At 61.8% G+C, this 27931-nt stretch overlaps 2 protein-coding genes across 5 annotated transcripts; both read right to left on the bottom strand.

Moving 5' to 3' along the window:
- Positions 1–33: 33 nt before the first annotated feature.
- On the bottom strand, positions 34–27497 carry LOC115654876 (tubulin monoglycylase TTLL3-like). Of its 4 annotated transcripts, XM_030569740.1 has the most exons (14): positions 17164–17197; positions 14309–14394; positions 13434–13535; positions 12777–12886; positions 10399–10564; positions 9424–9485; positions 8111–8239; positions 7737–7851; positions 6365–6499; positions 4571–4763; positions 4334–4482; positions 3714–3957; positions 3152–3587; positions 34–2466 (listed from the first exon to the last, which is right to left on the bottom strand). In XM_030569740.1, the coding sequence occupies exons 2-14, from the start codon at positions 14370–14372 to the stop codon at positions 1735–1737; spliced, it is 2637 nt and encodes an 878-aa protein (XP_030425600.1). In that variant the 5' UTR covers positions 14373–14394; positions 17164–17197; the 3' UTR covers positions 34–1734. The 4 variants fall into 4 exon arrangements, with proteins under 4 accessions (XP_030425600.1, XP_030425599.1, XP_030425601.1 ...); XM_030569739.1 differs by lacking the exon at positions 17164–17197 and having other exon boundaries at positions 14309–14689; XM_030569741.1 differs by lacking the exons at positions 13434–13535; positions 17164–17197 and having other exon boundaries at positions 14309–14689.
- ARPC4 (actin related protein 2/3 complex subunit 4) lies at positions 18464–27127 on the bottom strand. The gene is made up of 6 exons (XM_030569770.1): positions 27011–27127; positions 26478–26596; positions 24004–24115; positions 23793–23888; positions 23443–23613; positions 18464–19342 (listed from the first exon to the last, which is right to left on the bottom strand). The coding sequence occupies exons 1-6, from the start codon at positions 27110–27112 to the stop codon at positions 19337–19339; spliced, it is 606 nt and encodes a 201-aa protein (XP_030425630.1). The 5' UTR covers positions 27113–27127; the 3' UTR covers positions 18464–19336.
- Positions 27498–27931: the final 434 nt, after the last annotated feature.

The raw sequence follows: 27931 nt of genomic DNA on the forward strand, positions 1-27931 counted from the left end.
GGGGTCCTTTCTGCCTGTAGGCCCAGGACTCCCATGATTCACAGCAGGCAGGAGCTGCAGGAGGTCTTGGCCACTCCAGAAGGGTGGGGAATGAGGCAGGGGCTCGGGGCAGGGTTTTATTTTGGGGGTAGCTAAGAGTGAGTGGGTTTGGAACTGTTGGCTGGCTGCTCTTGCTGGAGTGCACCAAAGAGGTGAGCTGCAGCCCCGAGTGCCTAGTGGGCAGTTTGGGGGCTCAGCCCTGGCCTGGGGGCACTGGCAGAGTCTGTGCCACTGAGGTGAGGGCGCTGCAGCCCACTGAGACAAAGGGAAGCTGAACACACAGGGTCTGGTAGGGTGGCCCCTCCGAACAGCCTGGGGTGTGCTCAGGGTGTGTGAGTCCTGTGCTCTGCGTTCCCACTGCCTCACTGCAGTGTTGTGAAGCGGTCTGGTCCAGCATGGGGGCAGAGAGCCCAGCCTGCAGCTGGTCCCAATGCAGTGAAAACAAGGGGTTGCTCATGGGGGGCAGGGTGAACTGCCTTAGGGAGCAGCTTGCAGTGAAGGGAGCGGGGCAGGTCCTGGCCTGTCTCCACTGCACTCCATGCTGTGATGTACCATGTTCCCCTCCCACCAGTGTCAGGCTGGCTGCTTGCAGGGGCCCTGACCTGTGGAGCCAAACGGCAAACCCTGGATATGATGGAAACCACATCCAGCCCACCCCGGCTGCTTACGCCATAGTCTCGGCATCCTCCCCCCACTCTGCTCCTTCTCAGCCCTGCTCCCTCTCCACTCTCTGGGTGGGGTTGCTGGGGGGGGCTCCTCTGCCTTCTGCAGTGCCAGGTGCCCTCAGACGTGCTCCCAGTCCCCCACAGGATGGTTTCACAGGCCCAGTCCAACAGAATGGGACAACTCCTAGTGCCCCTTGCTGCTGTGGGGCCCCAGCTGAGGCCAGTCCTCCTGGCCTCAGAACAGGTGAGGAGGGCAGAGGGCCATGCCCTGAACACTCGGGTTCACTGCTGGACGTGGCTACCTTGCTGCCAGGGTGGGGCCAGCCACTGAGCAGGTGCAAACCCACCCAGGGGTTTCCAGCACGGCAGCAGAGGCCTGGGAGCCTGTGCATCTCGGGGGGGCTGGGAAGGAAAGAGAAATAGGCAGGGGCAAGGCCCAAACTGCGGGGCACTGGCTGGGTCTGGCCAGTCCGTGTCTCCCCCACCCCACCCCACACCAGGGCCTAGCCCTGTTCAGCTGGACCACAGGCCTTCCTCCCTATCCTATGCCCTGGAGCCTGTCGCCTCAGGGCCTGTTCACTGCCTCTGCCAGGGCAGTGCTAGCTCCATGCCATAACCCAGCCCAGGGTAGTGCCTAGCTCCCAGCCCTCTGTCCAGGGTGGTGCCCAGCTCTGCCCTCCGCCCCCCAGCACAGGGGAGAGTGCTGCACTAGCTCTGGAGCTGGGAAGGGGAGACAGGCCAGGGAAACCAAGCAGCAACCCTGTGTGCCAAAGGCAAGGGGAAAGGGGGCTCTCCCCTGGGCTGGGGCTGATTTGAGATGTGGGACCTGTGCTGCCTGCAGCTGGCCCCAGGGACCCCTCCCCCAGGCCCTAGCCCTGCCAGCCGCCCCTTGGGTGAAGGCAGTGCCAGGCTGCATTTCCTGCCCACATCACGAACTCCAGCTCCTTCTCTTGATCCCTTTATTGGAGGGCACCAGCCCCTGACATGACTCCCTCGCTGCTGCCAGCAGCCCCAGGGGCAGCTCCCTCCATCACCTGCACATCCTGTCTCTTTTCTGCTTCCTTCTCCTGCCCGCGGCCGTGTACAAGGCCCCGAGCTCAGGGGCAGAGGCTGGGTGGGGGGCCCTGTGTAGCCAGCCCCTGGCGCACTGCTGGCCAGGCCTGGCAGGAGGGGCTGGGGGCCGCCCCCGCAGCGCAGCCTGAGCATGTCCCCACTGGCGCTCTGGCACACTGGGTTTCCCTGGAGAGCAGGCAGGGGGGCGAGTAGGGGCAGCCGCGTGCCCACAGCCCAGCTGGAAGGTGCGCAAGTCCCGCATGTGCAGCTGCCCCTTCGGGCCATTGGCCTTGCTGAGCTGGAGCTGTGGGGGTGCCCTGGGGTTGGGGCCTGGCACCTGGGAGCTGCACTTGGGACAGAGCCTGGGCTGGCCCAGCGGCACCAGCTTGTCCCCCAGTGGGGAGATGGCTGTGCTGTGCAGCTCCAGCAGCCTCTTCTTGCCTGGCTCTGCTCGCACCTTGCTGGGCAGCTTCAGGCGGGTGCCAGCTGCAGCAGAGGCCCTGTTGGTGGCCCCCAGCTCCCTGGCTCTGTTCTCCTTGCCGCTGACTGGCACCAAGGGCCTGGGCCCACGAGGGGAGTGCTGCGGGCAGCTGGGCACGCTGGGGCTGGCACTGGGGGAAAGTCTGTGGTTTGGAGGCCGTGGTTTTTTGACAGTGGATCCCTCCACCAAAAGGCTTATGCCTACGTATTGGGGCACGTCGACAGCCACCTGCGGGAGAAGGCAGGAGAGTGCTCAGCGCAGAGTCTGGGCTAGGAGTGCCTGCAGGGACCTGGGTATGGGAGCCCGGCTGGGCTGGGCTGCTGCCTTGGATTAGTTCAGGGCCCTTGGGTGGCTGTTAGCTGCTGTCCCACTCTGGGAAGGGGCAGGGAAAGCCCCCAGTCGTGGGGTGGCATGTGGCCACTGTGCACAGCCTGGGCAGGCAGTGACAGTAACACACGGCCCCTGTGGCTGAAAGGACATTCTGGGAGGTCCCCTGGGGGGTGAGGTCAGGCAACAGGGCTCAGTGTGCACTGTGTGGGGACCAGGAGTGGGTAGGACTCAGGGCTGGTTCCCTTGTAACTAGGTCCCTGCACTAGCACAGGACCTTCTAGTGCCCATGGGGCAGCACTGATCCCAAGGAGAGAGTGCCCCCTACTGGTGGGGGTGGGGGCAGCCCCACAGCCACATTGGGGCCAAGCCAGCCCCTGCCTAGGCCTATGCTCAGTGGCACTGCTGCCCCGGCCCTGGGGCTGGCCTTCCCCTGGGTGCTCTCTGGGTCCCCTCGCAGCTCAGCTGGTCCATTTGGGGCTGGGATTCCCCTGGGCGCTCTCTGGGTCTCCTCCCAGATCAACTGGTCTGTGCTGAGTTGGGCTCCCCCGGGCGCTCTTCCCATGCAGGGCTGCGGGGGACTCACCTGCTTGTAGATGAGCTCAAAGGCCCCCGTGTGGCAGCTGCGGTCATGCTTGTGGTCAATGACCACACGGAGCGTGTCCTCCTGAACGCTGGCGCACAGCCGGCTGGTCACAGCCGTGGATGGCGCCATGGTGGGGCTGGCGTTGATCTCAATCAGCCAGGGCTGGCAGTTCTCCCCAAACATGAAGTCTGCCCCGTATAGCTCAAAGCTGCCCTTGCGGAACTCCACCACATCCTGGGAGGTCTGCATGGTGTGGATGATGGCTGCCTTCATGCCTGGGACAATCACCTCTTGCCAGGCGCCTTCCGCCCCCGCCTGCTGCAGGTGGGCCTGGAACTGCTGCGATGACCACATGTTCTCCGGGGGCAGCTGGGGGTGGCGGCTCAGCGAGTTCTCGTAGTGCCGCTGGATGGAGTTATTGCACAGGTGGATGGAACTGGGACCAAGAGAAAGGGGCTCAGTACCCACAGCTGCACTCTGCCCCCGCCTGGGGCCTCGCCCTGGCACCCAGGGCTGGGGAGCAGAGGCAGAGGAGGTGCAGCCCCTTCCCCCAGGCACTCACGTGGCCAGGTTGTGCAGGGAGAAGGGCTGCGTGCAGAAGCGGAGGTAGCTGTCTCGGTAGAACCAGATGGTGAGTGGGTTCCAGTCCGTCACCAGGAACCATTGCCGCAGGTCGAACTTGGTGCCATGGATGAGCAGGGGTCTCTCGATGTATTTCTGCACCACCCACTTGCCATCCTTCACAATCATAGGGTCACAATCCACCAGCTTCAGCATCTCCTCCAGGCGGTCCATGCAGATGATTCCTGGGGGTGAGCCCAGCAGCCTCATGGCATACAGCATGTGGGGAGTGGGGCTGCCTCAGATTGCACAGAGACCCCCAGCTAGAACGGCACGCAGGCTGCAGCCAAGGGCAAACAGAGCCCAGAGCCTCCCCCAGAGTGAGCAGCACCCACAGCAAAGCACAGGGCTGCCCCACTGACTGTGCAGGCAGAGGGTAGGCTGGGGGGATTGGTTCGGGGTCGGCTGGACCCAGTGTTTGGCCAGTGTCTAAGTGCCAGGCTCCCTTGCCCCCCGCAGCCACATACAAGTGAGATCGGGGTTTCTGGCTTGGGCCAGGCAGGTCCCAGGATCTCCCATGGGACCATCCGCATTCCCCACGGCAGCAGGACCGGTCCTTACCTCTGCCCCGTGACTTGGCACCTGGCTTCACAATCCAGATATTGCAGTCCCCCTCCATCTCCAGCTGTGGGAGCACCTCGGCCAGGCGCTGCAGAACGTGCTCGCACCGTTCAACATGGGAGCCCAGCTGGTCCAGGAGTGCCCCTTCGCTGCAGTCAGACAGCCCAGCCCAGCTCAGAGCAGGGCAGGGGTGCTCCCGCTGCCTCCCTCCCCCGGGCCCCGCCCCGCAGCACTTACTGAATCACTTGGTAGTAGGCGTGCAGGAAGTCCCCCCGGCGGGCCCCCATCATGCACAGAGGGGACTCGGGCTCCCTGTCGATATCCTGGTGCGTCAGGCTGCTCAGGTGCTCCTCACAGGCCTGCAGGGCCGTCTCGATGAGCTGCGGTGGCAGGGGGCTGCCCTTCTTCCTGCCAGTCCCTCTCGGGGACTCTGAATGGGGGAGAGCAAGCCAGCTGGCAGGGCTCATGGCATCAGACAGAGGGCGCATCGGGTGGGCGGGCGCTGCCCTTGGGCACATTCCGCCTGGGGGGCAGGGGAGAGGCCAGGAGAGCATCTCCCTCCCGTGGGGTCTGCACCGCCTTTCCACCATGCTCCAGCACATAACTCTGCTCTCCTGCCTGCGTCCCACTCACTCTGGCCACAGGTGCTGACAGCACAGCCAGGAGCCATGGGGGGTGGGGTCCCTAGCCGCCTACCTGGGCTGGGCTCTGCCAGCATGGGGGCAGCGAGCTACCCTGAGGCCTGGCCCCCTGCACAGCCCATTCCCTCTGCCAGGCCCACCCAGCCCCACTCCCGCCAGGCGAAGGCAGCGCTCAGAGTCCTGGCAGCTCCCACAGGGAAGGCCACAGCTGCTGTGACAGATGCTCTCAGGTGGGGATGGGGGTGGGGACGGCGGGGGAACCGGCGCCAGTGGGGGTGGTGGGTACGATGGGGGAACTGTTGGCGGTGGTGGGTGAACCGGTAGCAGTGGGGGTGATTGTGGGGGAACCAGCGGCAGTGGGGGTGGTGGGGGAACTGGTGGCAGTGGGGTGTGTGTGTGGTGGAACTGGCGGCAGTGGGGATGAGAGAACCGGGGGTGGTGGGGAAACCGGCGGCAGTAGGGGTGGGCATGGTGGGGGAACTGGTGGCAGTGGAGATGGTGGTGGGGATGGGGGTGGAAAGGCGGGGGAAGCAGCGGCAGGGGGTGGGTGGGCACAGTGGGGGAACCAGTGGGGGGAGATGGTGGGGGAACTGGCGGCACTGAGGGGGTGGGAACGGTGGGGGAACTGGGAGCAGTGGGGGAGATGGTGGGCACGGTGGGGGAACTGGTGGCAGTAGGGGTGATGGTGGCACAATGGGGAAACCGGCGGCACTCGGGGGGGTGGGGTGGGATGGTGGGGGAACCGGTGGCAGTGGTGATGGTGGGGATGTTGACGGAATAGGTGGCAGTAGGGGTGATGGTGGGCACGGTGGGGAAACCGGCTGCACTCGGGGGATGGGGTGGGATGGTGGTGATGGTGGGGACGGTAGGGGAACCGGCGGCACTCGGGGGGTGGGGTGGGATGGTGGGGACGGTGGGGGAACTGGCAGCACTTGGGGGGGGTGGGATGCTGGTGATGGTGGGGGAACCAGCAGCAGTGGCAGTGGTGGTGGGCACGGTGGGGGAACTGGTGGCACTCGGGCGGTGGGGTGGGATGGTGGTGGTGGGGATGGTGGGGGAACCAGTGGCAGCGGGGGCTGGTGGTGGGATGGTGGTGATGGTGGGGACGCTGGGGGAACTGGCAGCAACTGGGGGGGTGGGATGGTGGGACCTGGGGAGGAACCGGTGGCAGTGGGGATGGTGGGCACGGTGGGGAAGCCGGCGGCACTCAGGGGGTGGGGTGGGATGGTGATGGTGTAACCCAGAGGAGAGGGAAGGAGCCGGGGCTGTCTCCCCAAAGGCTGGGCAGGGGTGTCACCCTCTGCCACAGAGAGTAAAGCAGGCTGCTTCGGCACTGGGGCCATGACCCGCTCATCACCCCGTGCACTCAGCTCTCTCGCCCAGCACCTACCTGCGGACTCGCCGGCCTTCATGGGCCCCTGTGCACCGGGAGCCGCCGCGGCCCCAGCCCCACGGGCAGCTGAGCTCCAGTACCTTTTCACCACCACTTTGAGGATGCTCCGGGCAGCAGTGAGCCAGAAATCCTCTGCAAGAGATGGTGTCACCACTGGTGGGTGTCCAGGCCCCAGAGCAAGGCGGGGCCATGGGGAGTGCTAATACTGGGGGGCACTAAGTCAGGGCAAAGGAGACTGGATTTTCAGATGGCTCAATTTTCTGAATGGGCCCCTTGGGGAAGGTGGGGAGCTGCTGACCCCTGGGAACCCCCCCATCACCCAGGACAGCCCTCGGCCTCCCCGGGGCCAACTGGGAGCTCCCCCATCACCTGGGACAGCCCTCAGCCTACCTTGGGGCCAGCTGGGAGCCCCCCCATCAATCGGGACAGCCCTTGGCCTCTCCCGGGCCAGCTGGGAGTCCCCCTATCAACCGGGACAGCCCTCGGCTTCCCCGGGGCCAGCTGGAAGCCCTCCCCCATCAACCGGGACAGCCCTCGGACCTCCCCAGGGCCAGCTAGAAGCCCCCTCATCAACCGGGACAGCCCTCGGCCTCCCCGGGGCCAGCTGGGAGCCCCCCATCAACCAGGACAGCCCTCGGCCTCTCCCAGGGCCAGCTGAGAGCCCCCTCACCACGCAGAACAGCCCTCGGCCTCCCCAGGGCCAGCTGGAAGCCCCCCCATCGACCGGTACAGCCCTCGGCCTCCCCTGGGGCCAGCTGGGAGCCCCTCCATCAACTGGGACAGCCCTCGGACCTCCCCAGGGCCAGCTGGGAGCCCCTCCATCAACCGGGACAGATCTCGGCCTCCCCCGGGGCCAGCTGGGAGCCCCTCCATCAACCGGGACAGCCCTCGGCCTCCCCCGGGGCCAGCTGGGAGCCCCTCCATCAACCGGGACAGCCCTCGGACCTCCCCAGGGCCAGCTGGGAGCCCCTCCATCAACCGGGACAGATCTCGGCCTCCCCCGGGGCCAGCTGGGAGCCCCTCCATCAACCGGGACAGCCCTCGGACCTCCCCAGGGCCAGCTGGAAGCCCCCTCGTCACGCAGGACAGCCCTCGGACCTCCCCGGTGCCAGCTGGGAGCCCCCCCATCAACCGGGACAGACCTCGGACCTCCCCGGGGCCAGCTGGGAGCCCCCCCATCAACCAGGACAGCCCTCGGACCTCCCCGGGGCCAGCCGGAAGCCCCCCCATCAACTGGGACAGCCCTCAGCCTCCCCTGGGGCCAGCTGGATGTTGCCCCATAACCCAGGACAGCCCTCGGCCTCCCCGGGGCCAGCTTGGAGCTGCCCCTCCCTGGGGCAATGTGCCCCCCAGTGCACAGCAGTGTCACCGATGAAGGCATGCTTCTCATCCTCAGCACCCAGCCGGTAGCAGCGGGGGAAGAAGGTGTCGGCATCGGCCTGGTCGAACCAAGGCAGGTTCCGCAGGTTCACACACAGCCCCACCTGGGAGAAAATGGAGCTTCACACCTGGGGACCCACCCCTGCATGCAGCACAGGGTCTCAGACCCATGGGGCCATGCCCCCCCCACTCCTTCCCCACCCAGGGCCATGTGTGCCCCCCCGTCCCTGCACGGGGCCATGAACAACCCCACCCCCCAGGGCCACGTGTGCACCCTCTCCCTGTGCAGGCCCCAGCCCCGTGCCCTGCCTCCCCCAGCAAGGTTAGTGGCAGGGACCCCCAGGCTGGCCACCCTGCGCTCACCTTGGTGGTGAAGGAGCCCGCCTTGGCGTAGTGGTTCATCACCTGCTCCTTGCGCAGGAAGCGGCAGTCGATTGCATCTCGCCGGTTAGTCCAGATGAAATAGGGCATCTGGTTGCGAACCAGCCGCGACTGCCCACGGGAGAGGGGCTGGGGTGAGCGGCCAGGGAAGCCCAGGGCGCCCGGACGGCTCTGCCCTGTCTAGGCTTTCTCAGCAGGCCGAACGCTGGGGCACCCAGCGCCTACATGCTGCAGTCAGGTCCAGGCCATGCCAGCAGCTGTCTGCGAGGGACGGGGCAGAGCAGTCCACGGCCCAGCCACTGGACGTGCCGGCCTTCACCTCCCACGGCCGAGGGTCCAGCAGAACCCAGCGCCAGCCTCACCAAGCTCCTTGGCCAGACAGCTCCACGGGGACGCCCCCGGCCTGAACACCCCCTGCCCTGCCCCCATGCTTAGCCCCACTCCCATGCTCTGCCTGGCCTGAGCATCCACCCCCACCCCAAACCCGCACTCCACCCCAGCCTGAATGTCCCCCCCGTCCTGCCCCACCCCCACGCTCCACCCCACCCTGCTCCACCCCCACGCTCCACCCCAGCCTGAATGTCCCCCCGTCCTGCTCCACCCCCACGCTCCACCCCACCCTGCTCCACCCCCACACTCCACCCCAGCCTGAATGTCCCCCCGTCCTGCCCCACCCCCACGCTCCACCCCAGCCTGAACGTCCCCCACTCTGCTCCACCCCCACACTCCACCCCAGCCTGAATGTCCCCCCCGTCCTGCCCCACCCCCACGCTCCACCCCAGCCTGAACGTCCCCCACTCTGCTCCACCCCCACACTCCACCCCAGCCTGAACGTCCCCCGTCCTGCTCCACCCCCACACTCCACCCCAGCCTGAACGTCCCCCATCCTGCTCCACCCCCACACTCCACCCCAGCCTGAACGTCCCCCACCCTGCTCCACCCCCACACTCCACCCCAGCCTGAACGTCCCCTGTCCTGCCCCACCCCCACACTCCACCCCAGCCTGAACGTCCCCCGTCCTGCCCCACCCCTACACTCCACCCCAGCCTGAACGTCCCCCATCCTGCTCCACCCCCCACACTCCACCCCAGCCTGAACGTCCCCCGTCCTGCCCCACCCCCACACTCCACCCCAGCCTGAATGTCCCCCGCCCCACCCCCATGCTCTGCCCTGGCCTGAACACACTACTCTCATCAGGCAATTCTGTGTTGATGCTCCTGTGAGGCCGATCTTGCCCCTGTGCCAGAGGGTGCAAGGAGATGGGGTGGCCTGGGCTCCTCCACCCCCAAACTAACCATGAGGTCGTAGGTGCCATCAGGGTCATCATCCTGCTCCTCCTCTTCCTCACCCTCCTCATCTGGGGAAGAAGAGCAAGAGCCAGAGGGAGGCCAGAGCACCACTGCCCCGGGCACAGTGCCCAAGGGCCCAAGCTGCTGAGCATTCTGATCTTGGGACGCACACACTCCCGGGGCCCTGGCAGAGCTGGGGCGCTCGCTGGGGACCAAGATGGGGGGACCTGGCAGGGCTGGGGGGGCTTCTCAGGTACTGGGATTGGGGGGACCTGGTGGTGCTGGAGTGCTCCCTGGGGACCTGACAGGGCTGGGACGCTCCCTGGGGACTGGGATGGGGGAATGTGGCAGGGCTGGGGAGCTCCCAGGGACTGGACTGGGGGTACCTGGCAGGGCTGGGGAGCTTCCAGGGATTGGGCTGGGGGGACCTGGCAGGGCTGGGGTGCTCCCGGGATGGGGGGACCTGGCAGGGCTGGGGAGCTTCCAAGGATTGGGCTGGGGGGACCTAGCAGGGCTGGGGTGCTCCTTGGGGACTGGGCTGTGGGGACCTGGCAGGGCTGGGGCGCTCCTGGGATGGGGGTACCTGGCAGGGCTGGGGCGCTCCCAGGATGGGGGGACCTGGCAGGGCTGGGGAGCTTCCAGGGATTGGGCTGGGGGGGTCTGGCAGGGCTGGGTGCTCCTTGAGGACTGGGCTGTGGAGACCTGGGAGGGCTGGGGTACTCCCGGGACTGGAACAAGCATATCTCAGAATCTGGAGCCACCCCACAACAAGGCATCGCGGTTCCCCCACAGTCTCCTGGGGCCAGGGCCCAGGCTGTCCCTCCTTCTTGGCTATGCTCCCCTGAGCTTGCTGCCCCCAGCAAGTCCCAGGCCTGAGCAGGGACCTGCCCTGGAGAGCCCATGGCAGGAGCAGCAGGAGAGCCTTGGCACTGAGAGAGGAAAGATCTGCCAACAAAGGCCCCCCACGTGCCCAGCTCTCACCCTCCTCAGCTCCATCGCTGTCGTCCCCCTCCCCAGCCTCCTCGCCCTCGGGCACTCGTTCCCATCTGTGTGCCGCCTTGGGGGCCTTCTTCTCCACCCAGCCCCGGCTGCGCAGCAATCTCCGGATCACAGGGTATGGGCCATGCAGCATGAAGATCTTCCTTTGCTGCGAGGGAAGGGAACTGAATGCTCCATGCAACGGGAACCCAAGGCGCAGCTGGGCTCTGGACTTCTTTTCAAGTCACCTTTACAAGGTATCACTGGTTCTCAGCATCAGCTAGTGCTAAAAGGCACTAAAGCTCATTAAAAGGGTTGGACAAATATTTTTCGTCAAAACTTTTTTTGGATAAAAAATTAGGGGTTTTTTTAAAAGCAGAAAAAATCATGGACAATGTCCACTTTCCTTCAAAATTTGTTGTGTGTTTTTAATTGAAAAGCTGATCTGCCAAAACTTGAACATGGTTTGGGGTTTCAGAAGGGGGGGGGGGGGGAATATTTGCTCCCTGCTGTGTTTGATTGTTTAAAGAAACAATAAAAAAATTCTGCTTAAAAAACAAATCCAAAACTTTTGAACCACCTCAGCTTGTGACCAAACACCTGAGCCCATCCAGTCAGAGATTTTTCCAGGTTTCTGATACTCTGCTGGCTTCCTTGACTCATATCTGTCTCCATAACTTTGGGTTCATTTAGGTTAGAACATAAGAACGGCCATACTAGGTCAGACCAAAGGTCCATCCAGCCCAGTATCCTGTCTACCGACAGTGGCCAATGCCAAGTGCCCCAGAGGGAGTGACGCTAACAGGCAACGATCAAGTGATCTCTCTCCTGCCATCCATCTCCATCCTCTGACGAACAGAGGCTAGGGACGCCATTCCTTACCCATCCTGGCTAACAGACATTAATGGACTTAACCTCCATTAATGTATCTGTTTCCTAGAGACTGGCTCCACGGGGTCCCTCACAAACTGGAGACGGTTACTGTGGGTTTGTCTTTAGTAGAGCGTATGTACATACTCCACGAACTGGGCATTTCAGCTTGTTCCAGAATCTGGGATGAGCCTATGTTGTGAAAACTGAAATGCTCAAAATAGCACATGCTTGTGAATGGACACAGGGTGCTGAAATTAATGTAACCCAGGGGTTCTCAAACTGGGGGTCAGGACCCCTCAGGGGGTCACAAGGTTATTACTGGGGGTCGCAGGCTGTCAGCCTCCACCTCAAACCCCACTTTGCCACCAGCATTTAGAATAGTGTTAAATGTATAAAAAAGTGTTTTTAATTTATAAGGGGGGGTTGCACTCAGAGGTTTGCTATGTGAAAGGGGTCACCAGGACAAAAGTTTGAGAACCACTGAATTAACCCCTCTGGAGCCTCGGGGAATGCAGGGGAGGGGGGTCTCCCTTGGTAGGGTTGGGAAGGAGGCAGGTGGTGTAGGATATTGCCCTTCTCATGTGATCCCTCCCCCATGGCTCTCTTGGCTCTCTCACTGTTAATCTAAAGTGGCTATTTTGAAATGAAGCTACCCTCCCCTAACGTGAATCTCCCTATGGCACTGAAATTAAATGTAGACTATAATTTGGCATTTGAGACGTGAAAGGGATGGGAGCCCTAATGGAAAAGCTAACAGCTTGGCTCTTCTGCAAGCCTCAAACTGCTGAATGAGCTTTAGGGCAGGTAAGGCTGTGCCTCCCCAAACAGCCTGGCCCTGCCCCCTATCTGACCCCCACCCACTTCCTGCCCCCCGACTGCCCCCCTCGGAATCCCTGACCCATCCTGTTCCTTGTTCCCTCACCGCCCCCCCAACCACTACCCCAGGACCCCACCCCCCACCAACTCCCCCTTCCCCTGACTGCCCAGACTCCTATCCCCCCCTCCCCGACTTCTGACAGACTCCCGGAATGCTCACGATCCAACCCCGTTCCCTGTCCCCTGACCGCCCCCAGCAGCGCTGTCCAGGGCCACTCGTGGGTTACCGCTGCCTCTCCCCTCTCTCGGAGCCCCAGAGCGCCGCGTCCAGGAGCTGCCCTGGCCCCTGGACAGCGCTGCAGCGGTGTGGTTCCAGTGGGACCAGAGCTCACAGCCCCACTCCCTTACTACGCGGCTCTGACTCAGTGGGAGGAGCTCAGGTCCGGCCGCTGCAGCACTGTCCAGGGCCGCTCCTGAGGCGGCACGCTGAGGCGATGGGGGAAGGCAGAGGCGGGGCCTTCTGCAGGGCCTGGGGCAAATTGACCCATTTGCCCCCCTGGGGAGTGGCAGGCAGGACCAGGGGCAGGCAGGGCGTGGAGGGGAAGCCGGGGGGGCAGGCAGGGCCGGGGCAGAGTTGGGGGCTCCGGGGTAGAAGCTGGGCTGCAGGCGGGGCGAAGTGGACAGCCCCTCACCTTGACGGCTCTCTCCACGTAGAGCCTGCTCTGCTTGAGGCGCTCTGGGTTGAGAGGGTAGCAGCCACTGCTGCGCCGGACGCGCCCATCGCTCGGAGGAGCTGTGAGCCCTGGAATGGGAGAACAGCCCAGCGCCAGCTCTGCTAGACCCACTCCAAGCTCTGGGGCATGCCTGCCAGGCCATCCTCAGGGGGCCCTTGCCCATGGCACTCTGCTTTTTCTGCTGTTTCCGGGAGCCCGGGGGGTTGGCTCCCTGGCAGTGCCACTAGCCAGGAGGCTGGGCAATGGCCCCCTCTGTGTTGCCAGTCCTGGGGAGGTCATGTGCCAAGGAATAGCCCCTGGACAGGCTATAGGGGGTCATGGGCTGAGGCATGCCCCTGCAGTGGGCAGCATGGGGAGAACAGGCTGGGGGCTCTTGGTCAGACAACGGTTCACTCCAGGGCTGGGGAAAGGAACCGAGCCAGGGACACTCTCCCCTGGTGCCAGACCCTGCATGCTTCCACTGGGAGCCCATGTGCCTTGGGCTGGCCCAGGCCACGACCTGCATGCCTGGGCTTGCTCTGCTGCAGGGACTAGCATGGCAGTGAGGGGCTCCAAAGAAAAGGGGCAGGTAGGTCAGAGAGAAGGGCTGGCTGGGACCAGCTGCAGGGCTCCTACCTTCCTGCCGCTGCCTCCTGGGGCCAAGGGCAACAGGGCCCTTGCAAGGGGCAGGGAGCAGAGCTGCCTTCTCCATGACAGCATCCCCCTCCACGTCAGCACCTATATTCAGCCAGGAGAGCAGCACATCAGGGCCAGGCCCTCACGCGCTGGGGGGGGCAGGGCTGAGCCTCTGTGAGGAGCCTGCAATGGAGCATGGAGTCCAGAGCTGGCTCCACTGGCTGAGCCAGTCGCTGTGTGAGGTGCTGGAGAGGTACAGGACACCCAAGCTCCCGGTCTGGGGGGGGTGTCCTGTGCTCCTGTTAAGGCCAGTCTCAGGCCCAGATGGCTCGGGCTGACCCTACCCCACTGGGCAGCGGCTGATGGGCTCCCAGTGTGGGCAGAGGAGCTAGCAGAGTTCATTCAGTCCCTGGGACTGTCTGAGCTAGTGCTCAGAGACCTGCAGGAGCAGCTGTCCCACCTCCACCTCCCTCAGACCTTTCCCATCCCTCCAACCCGACTGTCACCTCCTGTGTGGCTCGGCTGAGGAATGACATCGATGTCCCTACGCTTGGCTAGCGCCACCCACGCAGCTCAGAGCTCCTGAGTTCAGGCCCCAGTATTCTCCAGTGGGGGAAACTGAGGCACACAGAGGGATGAGGGTTTTGCCCAAGAGCAGCCAGCCAGTGGGTGGCAGAGTCAGAACAACCCTGCACTCCGGAGCCCCACACAGTCACTGCCTCACAGTCCTTGAGCAGGGCTCTTGGGGGCTGCTGCTCGTCTCTGGCAGCCGCCACTCGGGGCCTTGCTGGGCAGGCGGGAGGGGATATTTGCTTCCCAGAGCTGCACAGAGCCCCCAGGCAGCTCCTCCCGCAGGGCTGGCCCGCTCCCCTCACCTGGGAACCCTTTCCGCCCGTTGCTCTCTGCACAGCGTCTTGCAGGGCCTGGCTCTGCCAGCATGGCTCAGCTCCCAGCCAGCCACCTCGGAGGGAGAAGGAGAAAGTGTGCAGCTGCGCCTCCTTGCGCCCCACAAGCAAGTGCCAGGGCCCCTCGAGGGGCTGACGCTCCCACAAGGCTGCACGTGGCCCCTGTGCAGCTGAGACTCAAACACCATTCCAGCAGAGCCCCAGCACCGCTCCAGCGGGGGGCGCCAGCTCCCAGGCCAAGGCCAAGGCCAAGGCCACGCCAGTCACGCAGCAGGCAAAGCCGCCTAAGAGAGAGGAGCCCCTGGCCATGGCACTAGCACATCGGGCCCACGGGGGCGCTGGGGGGCCGGAAGGAAGAGCCCGCGCGCTGGCCAATACAGCCCCCATGCCCAGCCCGACCCCACCCCCTCAGACCCCCCCACCCTCTGTATCACCCCCATGCCCACCCCGACCCCACCCCCTCAGACCCTGACCCTCTGTATCACCCCCATGCCCACCCCAACCCCACCCCCTCAGACCCCCCCACCCTCTGTATCACCCCCATGCCCACCCCGACCCCACCCCCACAGACCCTGACCATCTGTATCACCCCCATGCCCACCCCGACCCCACCCCCTCAGACCCCCCCACCCTCTGTATCACCCCCATGCCCACCCCGACCCCACCCCCTCAGACCCCCCACCCTCTGTATCACCCCCATGCCCACCCCGACCCCACCCCCTCAGACCCCCCCACCCTCTGTATCACCCCCATGCCCACCCCAACCCCACCCCCTCAGACCCTGACCCTCTGTATCACCCCCATGCCCACCCCGACCCCACCCCCTCAGACCCCCCCACCCTCTGTATCACCCCCATGCCCACCCCGACCCCACCCCCACAGACCCCCACCCTCTGTATCACCCCCATGCCCACCCCGACCCCACCCCCTCAGACCCTGACCCTCTGTATCACCCCCATGCCCACCCCGACCCCACCCCCTCAGACCCTCACCCTCTGTATCACCCCCATGCCCACCCCGACCCCACCCCCTCAGACCCTGACCCTCTGTATCACCCCCATGCCCACCCCGACCCCACCCCCTCAGACCCTGACCCTCTGTATCACCCCCATGCCCACCCCGACCCCACCCCCTCAGACCCCCCCACCCTCTGTATCACCCCCATGCCCACCCCGACCCCACCCCCTCAGACCCCCCACCCTCTGTATCACACCAATGCCCACCCCGACCCCACCCCCTCAGACCCTGACCCTCTGTATCACCCCCATGCCCACCCCGACCCCACCCCCTCAGACCCCCCACCCTCTGTATCACCCCCATGCCCACCCCGACCCCACCCCCTCAGACCCTGACCCTCTGTATCACCCCCATGCCCACCCTGACCCCACCCCCTCAGACCCCCCCACCCTCTGTATCACCCCCATGCCCACCCCGACCCCACCCCCTCAGACCCTGACCCTCTGTATCACCCCCATGCCCACCCCGACCCCACCCCCTCAGACCCTGACCCTCTGTATCACCCCCATGCCCACCCCGACCCCACCCCCTCAGACCCCCCCAGCCTCTGTATCACCCCCATGCCCACCCCGACCCCACCCCCACAGACCCCCACCCTCTGTATCACCCCCATGCCCACCCCGACCCCACCCCCTCAGACCCCCACCCTCTGTATCACCCCCATGCCCACCCCGACCCCACCCCCTCAGACCCTGACCCTCTGTATCACCCCCATGCCCACCCCGACCCCACCCCCACAGACCCCCCCACCCTCTGTATCACCCCCATGCCCACCCCGACCCCACCCCCTCAGACCCCCCACCCTCTGTGTCACCCCCATGCCCACCCCGACCCCACCCCCACAGACCCCCCACCCTCTGTATCACCCCCATGCCCACCCCGACCCCACCCCCTCAGACCCTGACCCTCTGTATCACCCCCATGCCCACCCCGACCCCACCCCCACAGACCCCCCCACCCTCTGTATCACCCCCATGCCCACCCCGACCCCACCCCCTCAGACCCCCCCACCCTCTGTATCACCCCCATGCCCACCCCGACCCCACCCCCTCAGACCCCCCCAGCCTCTGTATCACCCCCATGCCCACCCCGACCCCACCCCCACAGACCCCCACCCTCTGTATCACCCCCATGCCCACCCCGACCCCACCCCCACAGACCCCCCACCCTCTGTATCACCCCCATGCCCACCCCGACCCCACCCCCTCAGACCCTGACCCTCTGTATCACCCCCATGCCCACCCCGACCCCACCCCCTCAGACCCCCCCACCCTCTGTATCACCCCCATGCCCACCCCGACCCCACCCCCTCAGACCCCCCCACCCTCTGTATCACCCCCATGCCCACCCCGACCCCACCCCCACAGACCCCCCACCCTCTGTATCACCCCCATGCCCACCCCGACCCCACCCCCTCAGACCCCCCACCCTGTGTCACCCCCATGCCCACCCCGACCCCACCCCCACAGACCCCCCACCCTCTGTATCACCCCCATGCCCACCCCGACCCCACCCCCTCAGACCCTGACCCTCTGTATCACCCCCATGCCCACCCCGACCCCACCCCCACAGACCCCCCCACCCTCTGTATCACCCCCATGCCCACCCCGACCCCACCCCCTCAGACCCCCCCACCCTCTGTATCACCCCCATGCCCACCCCGACCCCACCCCCTCAGACCCCCCCACCCTCTGTATCACCCCCATGCCCACCCCGACCCCACCCCCACAGACCCCCACCCTCTGTATCACCCCCATGCCCACCCCGACCCCACCCCCTCAGACCCCCCAGACCCGGCCGGGCCCTACCCTGCTCGGCCCGAGCGCCCGGCTGCGCTGGGGTCTCCATGGCGACGCGCGGCGGGGCGGGCGGGACCCTGTGACATCAGCGGGGGGCCGGGTCCGAGCCTGCCCGTTCGCCGGGGCTCGCCACGCCCCCCGCCAGGGCCGCTCCCCCCCCCGCGGCAGGACCTCTCGCCCCCCCCACCCCCAGGGCTGCTCCTTCCCCCTCCCCCTCCCCAACACCCTCCCCCAGGGCCGCTCCTCCCCCCCCAGGCACCGCCTCTCCCCCGCAGGACAGGGTAACCCGTGGGTCCCACCCCACTCCTCCCCCCCTCCCCCTCCAGGCAGCGCCTCTCCCCCGCAGGACAGGGTAACCCGTGGGTCCCACCCCACTCCTCCCCCCCTCCCCCTCCAGGCATCGCCTCTCCCCCGCAGGACAGGGTAACCCGTGGGTCCCACCCCACTCCTTCCCCCCTCCCCCTCCAGGCAGCGCCTCTCCCCCGCAGGACAGGGTAACCCGTGGGTCCCACCCCACTCCTTTTCCCCTCCCCCTCCAGGCATCGCCTCTCCCCCGCAGGACAGGGTAACCCGTGGGTCCCACCCCACTCCTCCCCCCTCCCCCTCCAGGCACCGCCTCTCCCCCGTAGGACAGTGTAACCCGTGGGTCCCACCCCACTCCTTCCCCCCTCCCGCTCCAGGCATCGCCTCTCCCCCGCAGGACAGGGTAACCCGTGGGTCCCACCCCACTCCTTCCCCCCTCCCCCTCCAGGCACCGCCTCTCCCCCGCAGGACAGGGTAACCCATGGGTCCCACCCCACTCCTTCCCCCCTCCCCCTCCAGGCACCGCCTCTCCCCCGCAGGACAGGGTAACCCGTGGGTCCCACCCCACTCCTCCCCCCTCCCCCTCCAGGCACCGCCTCTCCCCCGCAGGACAGGGTAACCCGTGGGTCCCACCCCACTCCTTCCCCCCTCCCCCTCCAGGCAGCGCCTCTCCCCCGCAGGACAGGGTAACCCGTAGGTCCCACCCCACTCCTTCTCCCCTCCCCCTCCAGGCACCGCCTCTCCCCCGCAGGACAGGGTAACCCGTGGGTCCCACCCCACTCCTTCCCCCCTCCCGCTCCAGGCATCGCCTCTCCCCCGCAGGACAGGGTAACCCGTGGGTCCCACCCCACTCCTTTTCCCCCCTCCCCTCTCACCCAGCCCCCAACTCCTGGCAGGTGCCAAGAGGGCTTCTGCTGGTGCCAGCCCCCTACAGCTCTGAACTGAGGGCTCCCAGGAGTGCCCTGCCCACAGGAGCACACAAGAACCCCCCTCCAGCAGGCCACCCTCCGAGAGGCAGGAAAAAGGCTTTAATGGGGAAGGTACCAGAGCAAGAACAGCAAGTGCAATAGCAAAAGCAGCACAAGTTACAGATTCCAGCTCCGTCAGGATTCCAGCCTCCTCCACCCATGCAGAGAAAGGGAAGGTGAAGGCCCCAGGCAGGAGGCCATGCTGCCTAGGCCTGTGCCAGACTGATGGGGTCGAAGCAGAGTAGTGCTCCCTGCAGTTCAGGCGCAGGGCTGCCCACTGCACCCAGTCACCCCCCTACCATTAGTGGGGAATCTATCACAAAAGCAGCCCCTAGAGCTGCAGCAGCGAGGCTGTGGAGATTGCGAATTGGAGGTTGCCCAGCCTGGCCCAAGAGAACATCGCTGGCTAGCCCAGGACAGCTGCTCTACGCCCCGACCTTTCTGGAAGCCCTAACGCTGGGATTAGGCTCAGAGTTGTGGCTGCTTTACGGCAGCTGGTAGAAGGGACCTGGTAACTGAGTGGGCACTGCCTCCAGTTGGAATGCCAGCTAGCACGTACTAGCCTGATGGCAGGAGCTGTTCTTGCTGCCCAGTGCTGGAGTAGCCACAGCTCCCCTCCAGCCCCCAGAGCCTCAGACAATTACAGCAATGATTAGTCATTTAAAAAAAGAATATGGAGCTGACAGTCTCAAAGAAGCACAGAGTTTGGTTCAAACTATTAACTCCTCCCCTTCCCTTCCCCTGGGGCCAGCGGAGAATCAATGTACATTCCACTTGGACAGCTCCTGAAGATCTGATTGCTTCTCATCTCTTCCAGATAGCAAGGCCCCGGGCATGGTCCTCCCTAGCAGGGCAGCTGTGCAGACGCAGGAGAGAATGAGAACCTGAGCTGTGGAGTCCAGCACCACGCTCTAAAACTGGAAGGAAGGAAAAAAGAAAGGTGGTCAGATGCCCATTAGTTCCTGTGCACCCACACATCTTCCTGGTCACACTCCCAGCCTATGCAGGCCCCTGCGAGCTACTGTAACTTTGCACTTTACTAGAGAGGGGGCAGCATATGGAAAGTTACAGATTCCAGAACTGGGCACTCCAGCCAACTCACAGATCCTGGAAAGTTGAGACCTGTGCTCTGGAGATGGTGACTTCTTACTGCACAGCTCTTCACCTGAAGAGGTTGTACTGCTGACCAGCCAACTGCACACCCACGCCTGCCCTGCCCCACCCCACTGAACTCACATCCCTGTAGGAGCCTGCCTGCTGCGGCCATCAAGTCACTTGGTACCACACTGCTCCCTCATTTAACAGGGTGTCAGGAACGCCCACACCATCTGGCAGCAGGACCTCATCCCCCATGAGTCCTACCTCTGGGGGCCTTCACATCACCCCAGGCAGCCCTTCCCCAAGCTGCACCCTCCAGGGATCATAGGAGCATATCATGGCCATACTGGGTCACATCAACAACAGCCAGTGCCAGATGCTTCAGAGGGAGTGACCCATCCTGTCACCCGGTCTTAGCTTCTGGCAGTCAGAGTTTTAGGGATACCCAGCCCACAGGGTTGCATCCCTGACCATCTTGGCTAGTAGCCATTGATGGACCCGTACTCCAGGAACTAAGCTAGTTAGTTTATGAACCCAGTTATTCTTTTGGCCTTCACCTCCCCTGGCAATGAGTTCCACAGATTGACTGTTGTGTGAAGTACTTCCTTATGTTTCTTTGACCAGCTACCCACTAATTTCATTGGGTGACCCCTGGTCCTTGTGTTACAAGAAGGAGTAAACAGCACTTATTTACTTTCTTCACACCAGTCATGATTTTATAGACCTTCCAAAGCTGACCCGGCTCAGTCTTTTTAATCTCATACGGAAGCTGTTCCAAATCCCTCATTTTGGTTGCCCATCTCTATACTTTGTCCAATTAAATGTTTTGTTTTCTTGTTTTTTTTGAGATAGGGCAACCACATCTGCACACAGTAATTCACGGGTCCTGGCGTACCATGGATTTATATGGTGGTGTTAGGATATTTTCTGTTTTATTATCTAACCCTTTCCTAATTGTTCCTAACTATTGTTAGCTTCTCTGACTGCAGCTGCAGATGGAGTCATTGTGGATAGTTCTCTGACATCTGCTCAATGATTTCTTTCTTGAGGGGTCTAAATTAGCTGTGACCACATCATTTTATATGGATAGTTGGGATTATGTTTTCCAATGTGCATTACTTTGCACTGATCAACACTGAATTTCATCTGCCATTTTGTTGCCCAGTCACGTAGTGTTATGAGATCCTTTTTAACTCTTTGCAGTTAGCTTTCAACTTAACTATCTTTAGTTCTACATCATCTGCACACTTTGCCACCTCACTGTTTATTCCTTTTTCCAGATCATTTATGAATATGTTAAACAGTACTGGTCACAGTACAGTTCTTAGGGGGACCATGCTATTTTTCTCCACTGTGAAACCTGACCATTTATTCCTACCCTTTGTTTCCTATCTTTTAACCAGTTACCAATCCATGAAAGGACCTTCCCTCTTATCCCATGACTACTTACTTTGCTTAAGAGCCTTCGGTGAAGGACCTTGTCAAAGGCTTTCTGAAAGTCCAAGTACACTATATACACTGGGTCACCCTTGTTCACACTTGTTGACCCCCCAAAAGAATTCTAATAGACTGGTAAGGCATGATTTCCCTTTACAAAACCTGCATTGACTCTTCCCCAACATCTCATTTAGCTGTGTGTCTAAAAATTCTGTACTTTACTATGGATTCAACCCATTTGCCCAGTACTAAAGTTAGGTTTACTGGCCTGTAATGGCCAGGATTGCCTCTAGAGGCTTAAAACAAAGCACCACATTAGATGATTGGAGGATAGCTACAGAGGCTGATTTAAGCGATAGGTTATATACAACAGTTGGTAGTTCTGCAGTTTCATATTTTAGTCCTTCAGAACTCCTGGGTGATACCATCTGGTCATGGTGACTTAGTACTGTTTAATTTATCAATTTGTTCCAAGCCTCCTCTATTGACACCTCAATTTGGGATAGTTCCTCAGATCTGTCACCTAAATAGAATGGCTCAGGTTTGGAATCTCTCTCTCATTCTGTGCAGTGAAAAACTGATGCAAAGAATTCATGCAGTTTCTCCCCAATAGGTTTATTTTCCTTGTCTGCTGTTTTAGAACCTTGACTGTCCAGTGGCTCCACTGACTTCCCCAGAAGCTTCCTGCTTCTGATGTACTTAAACACTTCTTTTTGCTGTTAGCTTTCGTGTCTTTTGCTAGTTGCGCTTCACATTCTTTGCCCTGCCTAATTCTACTGTTACACGTGACTTGCCAGAGTTTATGCTCCTTTCTATTTTCCTCAGTAGGATTTGACTGCCAGTTTCTAAAAGATACCTGTCTCTAACCACCTCTTTTACTGTTCAGCCATGGTGACCTTTTTTGTTTCTCTTACAGTTCTTTTATCTGGGATATACATTTAGTTTGTGCCTCTATTATGGTGGTTTTTAAAAGTTTCTATGGAGGGTGCAGACATTTTCACGCTTGTGACTGTTCTTTTCAATTTCTGTTTAACTAGCTTCCTCATTTTTGTATAGTTACCCTTTTTTAAGTTAAATGCTACTATGGTGATTTTCTTTGGTATTTCACCTTCTACAAGGATGTTATATTTAATTACATTATGGTCACTAGAACTGAGCAGTTCAGCTACATTCACCTCTTGGACCAGGTCCTGTGCACCACTGAGGACTAAATGAAGAATTGCCTCTCCCCTTGCGGGTTCCAGGACTAGCTGCTCCAAGAAACAGTCATTTATGGTGTCAAAAAATTTTCATCTCTGCATCCCAACCTGAGGCGTTCTGTACCCAGTCAAAATGGGGCTAGTTGAAGTAACCCATTATTATTGGGCTTTCTGTTTTTGTATTAACCAGGCTGGGCAGGGATGGTGTCCTTAGCCTCTGTTTGCCAGAAGCTGGGAATGGGCAACACGGGATGGATCACTCAATTGCCCTGTTCTGTTCATTCTCTCTGGGACACCTGGCATTGCCCACTGTCAGAAGACAGGATACTGAGCTAGATGGACCTTTGGTCTGACCCAGTATGGCCGTTCTCATGTAGCCTCTCTAATCTCCCTGAGCATTTCCCAGTCACTAGCATCATCCTGGTCAGGTGTCTGGCAGTATATTCCTCCTGCTCTACTCTTATTATTCAAGTACCGACAGGAGCAGCGCCAGGGTTTTTGGCGCCCTAGGCGGGGGTCCTTCCGCACTCCCAGTCGTTGGCAGCAATTCTGCAGCGGAAGTGTCCTTCCGCGCTCCCAGTCTTCGGGGCACTTCAGCGGCGGGTCCCGGAGCGAGTGAAGGACCCGCCGCCGAATTGCCGCTGCCGACCCAGAGTGTGGAAGGACCCCCCGCCGCCAAATTGCCACCGAGGGCAGCAAAATGGCACCCCCCCAAATCCTGGCACCCTAGGCAACTACCTAGGTTGCCTAAATGGAAGCGCCGGCCCTGAGTACAGAATTTCTATCCAGCGAGAGTCTATGGTACAGTTTGAGTTGTTTACTATATTTGACTCTGCCTTCTTTCAGCTATAGTGCCACACCCCTCCCGCTCAGTGTGATGTGCGCCATCATTCCTTCATATTTTGTACCCTCGCCCCTGCCCATGCCACGCTCCAGGCAGAGACCACATACCTGGGACTGCTTGTTTTCTAACTAGACCTTTTTCCGGGACAGAGTCAGGAGACCCAAACAGGCTTCCATGTGACCCTTTGCAAAGCCCTCTAAAGGAAACATTGTTCCCATGCTAGTTCTGGCAATCCAGGCTCCCCCTCACCACACTCAGCCAGCTTGGAAACGGACAGTGGGGACATGCCAGGTCCCCACATCTCTGAGGAAGGGCCGCAGGCCCCCTTTGTCTAGCTGTTACCCCCAAAGCTCTCCCTGGTCAATAACAGGCTGCCCACGAGCCCCTTCCTGCAATGGAAAGGGGAAGGAGGCTGCTGTTCCCCTGCCTAGGAGCTCACGTTCTTGAGGAACTCCTCTGCCACAATGCGAGCCCTGGCGTTGACGGACAGCTTCATCTCACTGATCTCCTTGTCAATCTCTTCCATGAAGTGGATCACAAAGTCCACTAGCTTGTGCTTGTACATCTGCTCCGTGTGGAAGTTTGTGATCAGGAAGCTGATGTCATAACCCTAGTGGGAGAGAGGAAAAAAGCAACACCTGGTCAGTGATCACCACCAAAGCCCCTTTGCCCTCCCTGGCAGCTCAGCACCGTAGCAAAGATGCTCATGAGAGTGAGCTGCCAAAGCAGGTGAGTAGAAGTGTCCCTGTCCTGCACCACAGGATTTGCCCCCCACCCAAGCCATCTCACCTCCACGGGTTTCCTGCGCAGGATGAAGAAGTTCTCAGCCCTCATCATCATGAAGCGCATGAATTTATGGCACAGGATCTTCTCAATCTCATCCGCCTGAAGAGAGGAAGGGGAAGTCAGGCTTCCTCAAGACGAGTGCAAGCCACCAACCTTTTGCCTCACCTCCAGCTCCATCCCCTCCTGTGCTGCCCCCCACCCCCTGCAGGCTCACCTGTTTCACTGCAATGCTGACTCTCACAGAGTTGATGGACCCCTCGATCAGAACCTTCTCTTTCTCATTCCTGCTGATGATCACCGGCTGCAACAGCAGCTCTTTGCTGCTCCTGCAAACCCAGGAAAGACATCAGCATGCATGGAGGAGGGAGCACTTGCCAGCCCAACACACGTGCATGACATAAGGGGCAGGCACCCACCAGGGAATTGCTCACTCACCTGGCTACTTGCAGCTGGGGAAAAGTGTAGGAACCTCATTGTAACACAGAAGCTTGCACTTTTGTGACCTAATAGCACTAATGCCAGATGTACAGCCCTGGGGACTGAACAAGTCCAGCATGAGCAGCACTACCCCTGCCAACATGCCTCATCTCTGTCCCACAGAAGCCACCCGCAAGCCTCCTTGGTCCCTCCAGTCCTCAGCTTCCCTGATGGGCCTGACTAGATGGGTAATTAGTGCCAATTGTGCCAGTGTGACTTGTGTGTGTACAGCCCTGCACTAGGAGTTAGACTCACACCAGACACGGCCAATGGGCAGCCAAGACCCTTAGCTGTAGCCAGTGGCTTGGCAGAGGGGGAGGAGGGAAAGACGCCTTGCCTGCAAAGGGCTGTGTAAGACCTTCATTACATGAAAATGTTTTCTTGATATAAACAATGCCTTAAATTCACACCTCTCTGTTTATCCCAGGGCAGCCAACCCCCACTATCACAGGGACTCTCTTCACTCTACATCTTTCTCTCCTGACAAGGGGCTAAAGGTAAACCGAAGAAACTCCTGAGAGCAGAGTAACATACAGGGTTCCCCTAAGATCACAAGGCCTCCATAGCCAGGGACCATCCTGCAGGAACAAAGCCTATGCCTCCCCAAGGCATCAAAGTCCCAAGACAGTAGCTGAAGGAAGCAATGCAAAGTGGCACTTGCAGGGTTCCGGTCCCACTGGACAGCTGCAATGCAAGCTTTCCCCACACAACCAGCACTTTGAGCCCCCAAGGGATAGGAATATCAACTAGGGATGGCAGTGCACTCCAATTCCCATTCTCCAGAGCGGACTGGACAGTACAGACAGTCCTGTGTGGTGATGGAGACACTCCTGGGACTAACCTCAGCCTCCCACTGAAACATTCCAAACAACAAATATCTCAGCAACCTCAACGGTGTCCTTTGACGACATGATGATAATACAATTTGCAAGCACTCTGCCATGGAAGAACCATGTATTATTAATTAAAGACAGGAAGAGACCTGTCTGCTGAACACACATTGCTTTCCTCAAGTACTCAGAAATGCATATTTCATGACAAAAAATTAAATCACAACAAAATAGCCTTAACTCTGAACCAGGGATTGTTGGTTTAATTAAATTCCGTTTCCTCGATTTAAGTAGCAACACATTTTCTTTTAAAGGACATTGTTAAATGGAAAATATGAGCAGTAAATATATTTAACAAAATTACCTTATCAATTGACAGTAGGGTCCCAATACTGTTTTTCTTGAGAAAAAACATTATAGGCAGAGCTGGTATTGGACAGCCTTAAGTATTATAGGCAGTGTTGATGCCTATAAGATGACACTGATTTTAACTGCATATAGACTGGGTCAAACTTTAGCCACTCAGGCCAAAATTTCCCACGCTAGGCATCTGATTCCGGCTGAATATTAAATCTCAGCAAAAATGGTTCAACCATCTGACCAAGTTTAGAGGAAAATATATTTTGCCCATCTTAAAACAACTCTTCAAGCCATTTCACTGAGAAGCTCTAGTGCTCTACAGCAGGGACTAGAAATTTGGCAAGGGGGTCACTGTTCTGTCAGTGAGGAGCCCCTTTTGCTGTCCCTGTGAAAAATTGCTCAAGTGTGTTCTAGCCTTTGAAAAACTCAGTTCATCCATGCTCCACGGAGACCTCAGAGTTCACCAGCTAAATGCTGCAGAGTTTCTCTGCACTGAGCATGCCCCAGCCCAGGGTGAGCAGGACCTTCCTGGCCATTGCTCCTTCTTGCAATGCACCAGAACTTGCAGGGGGGGGGGTAGCAGTGGGGCAAAGTCAGGTCATGCCTGGGAGCAGGTTTCGGAGAGACTTTGTCCTGTGCTGTTGGTGTTCCTCTGGCTGGTGCCCAGGCAGCGTGGGGAAGAAAACATACTGACTCTCCTTCAGAAAGGACAAGGGCTGAACCTAGGGGGCAGACTGGGACTGAGAGCTGCCTAGAAGGCATGGCAGAGCAGTCGAAGAGGAAGGGGGAACTGGGACTAGCTGGGCAAGACGACCAAGCCAATGAGCGGAAGGGAAGGGGCTGCTCTATAACGCACGATGCTTCTCCCAGCCTTAGCCCCCCGGGGCCTCCTGGTGACAGGCACTGCCCTGAGCAAGCAGCCAACCCCCCGCACGTTTCCCCTGCTGGGACAGGGGCTCAGGACATACGGGGCTTCAGCGTCCCCGCCGCCCATCTCGGGGTCCCAACGCCCTCCCAGTACCTGACTTCCACCTCCGGCTTGTTGTGTCGCTCCACCACCTGGGAGGAGAAATTCTCCAGGCACAGGGCCGCCTGCAGCGTGGCGCGCACCGCGTTCAGGTAGGGGCGCAGGGTGGCAGTCTGGGGAGAGCAGGCAAGTCAGAGCAAGGGCGAGAGCCACCACCGCCCCGGCCCCCGCGGCCTCATCCCTGGTGCCCCGACCCGGCTCGGCCCCCTTCAGCCCCGGCCCGGCCCCGCCCGCCGGTCCCTCACCGCCCCGGCCCCCGCGGCCCCCTCAGCCCCGGCCCGGCCCCTCACGGCCCCGGCCCCCGCGGCCTCATCCCTGGTGCCCCGGCTCGGCCCCCTCAGCCCTGGCCCGGCCCCGCCCCCTGGTGCCCCGGCCCGGCCCCGCCCCTCACGGCCCCGGCCCGGCGCGGCCCCCTCAGCCCTGGCCCGGCCCCGCCCCCGCTCCCGCTCCCCGAGGCCTGATCCCTGGTGCCCCGGCCCCGCCCCCCGGCCCCTCACGGCCCCGGCCCGCGCGCCCCCAGCCCCTACCATAGCGGCAGCTTCGCTCCGGTCGCTCCGGCTCCCAGGAAGCGGAAGTGGCGGGTGCAGCCGCGACGGCTCCTCTCTTCCGGAATGGGCGGACCGTTCCATTACCGCCCGCGGGGGTCTCTCACCTGAGCCTTCCTCCTGCCCGGGAATGGGAGCGGCCGCGCCGACCCCTCAGACCCCTGACACTGGCAGTCCGCGCGGGGGGAGCGCTCCGGCGCCGCAGCCCTACTGTGAGCGCCGGGGCTCCTCTTCCCCCCATCCCGCACTTGGTACATTCCGGCCGCTGCTTCCATATTAGGGAACGGAGAGTGAGATTCCTCAGCCAATGGGGCGGGCCCTCTGGGCGGCGCCCAGCCAATGGCGATCGGGTATGGCCACCCTGGGCTACGGGGCCTGGAAGGGCGTGGAGCCGCCGGAAGTGCTGCAGGGACCCCCCCTCCCCCGGCGTGTCAGTGGTAGCGGCCGCCCCGCCGAGCGGCGCCGTCTGCTTGGGCCCGCGATCGCCGGGGGCGCGGCCTGAGGCCTCCGCAGCAGGGACCGGCCGCCCGGAAGCGCCGCCTGGTGCTGCCCCCCCCGCGCGGCTCCCCAAACCCCGCGTCCCCCCCGCGTGCCCCCCCCGCGCGCCGCCCCCAAACCCCGCGTCCCCCCCCGCGTGCCCCCCCAGCGCGGAGCCCCCAAACCCCGCTTCCCCCCCGCGTGCCCCCCCAGCGCGGAGCCCCCAAACCCCGCTTCCCCCCCCCGCGCGCCGCCCCCAAACCCCGCGTCCCCCCCCCGCGCGGCGCCCCCAAACCCCGCGCCCCCCCCCCTCGCGGCGCCCCCAAACCCCGCGCCCCCCCCTCGCGGCGCCCCCTCCCGCGCGGCGCCCCCCCCCTCGCGGCGCCCCCAACCCCCGCGTCCCCCCCCCGCGCGCCGCCCCCTCCC

Source organism: Gopherus evgoodei, chromosome 7 (genome assembly GCF_007399415.2).
Source record: "Gopherus evgoodei ecotype Sinaloan lineage chromosome 7, rGopEvg1_v1.p, whole genome shotgun sequence".
Lineage (NCBI taxonomy): Eukaryota > Metazoa > Chordata > Testudines > Testudinidae > Gopherus > Gopherus evgoodei.

Coding starts and splice junctions, on each gene's coding strand:
- LOC115654876 (XM_030569740.1), bottom strand. CDS start 14,372: ATGCTGGCAGAGCCAGGCCCTGCAAGACGCTGTGCAGAGAGCAACGGG. Junction 10,565..12,776: donor ACGTGGAGAGAGCCGTCAAG/GTGAGGGGCTGT, acceptor CTTCCCTCGCAG/CAAAGGAAGATCTTCATGCT. Junction 6,500..7,736: donor TGAGAAGCATGCCTTCATCG/GTGACACTGCTG, acceptor CATCTCTTGCAG/AGGATTTCTGGCTCACTGCT.
- ARPC4 (XM_030569770.1), bottom strand. CDS start 27,112: ATGGAACGGTCCGCCCATTCCGGAAGAGAGGAGCCGTCGCGGCTGCAC. Junction 26,597..27,010: donor GGAGCGAAGCTGCCGCTATG/GTAGGGGCTGGG, acceptor TGCTCTCCCCAG/ACTGCCACCCTGCGCCCCTA. Junction 23,614..23,792: donor TGCGCAGGAAACCCGTGGAG/GTGAGATGGCTT, acceptor CTCTCCCACTAG/GGTTATGACATCAGCTTCCT.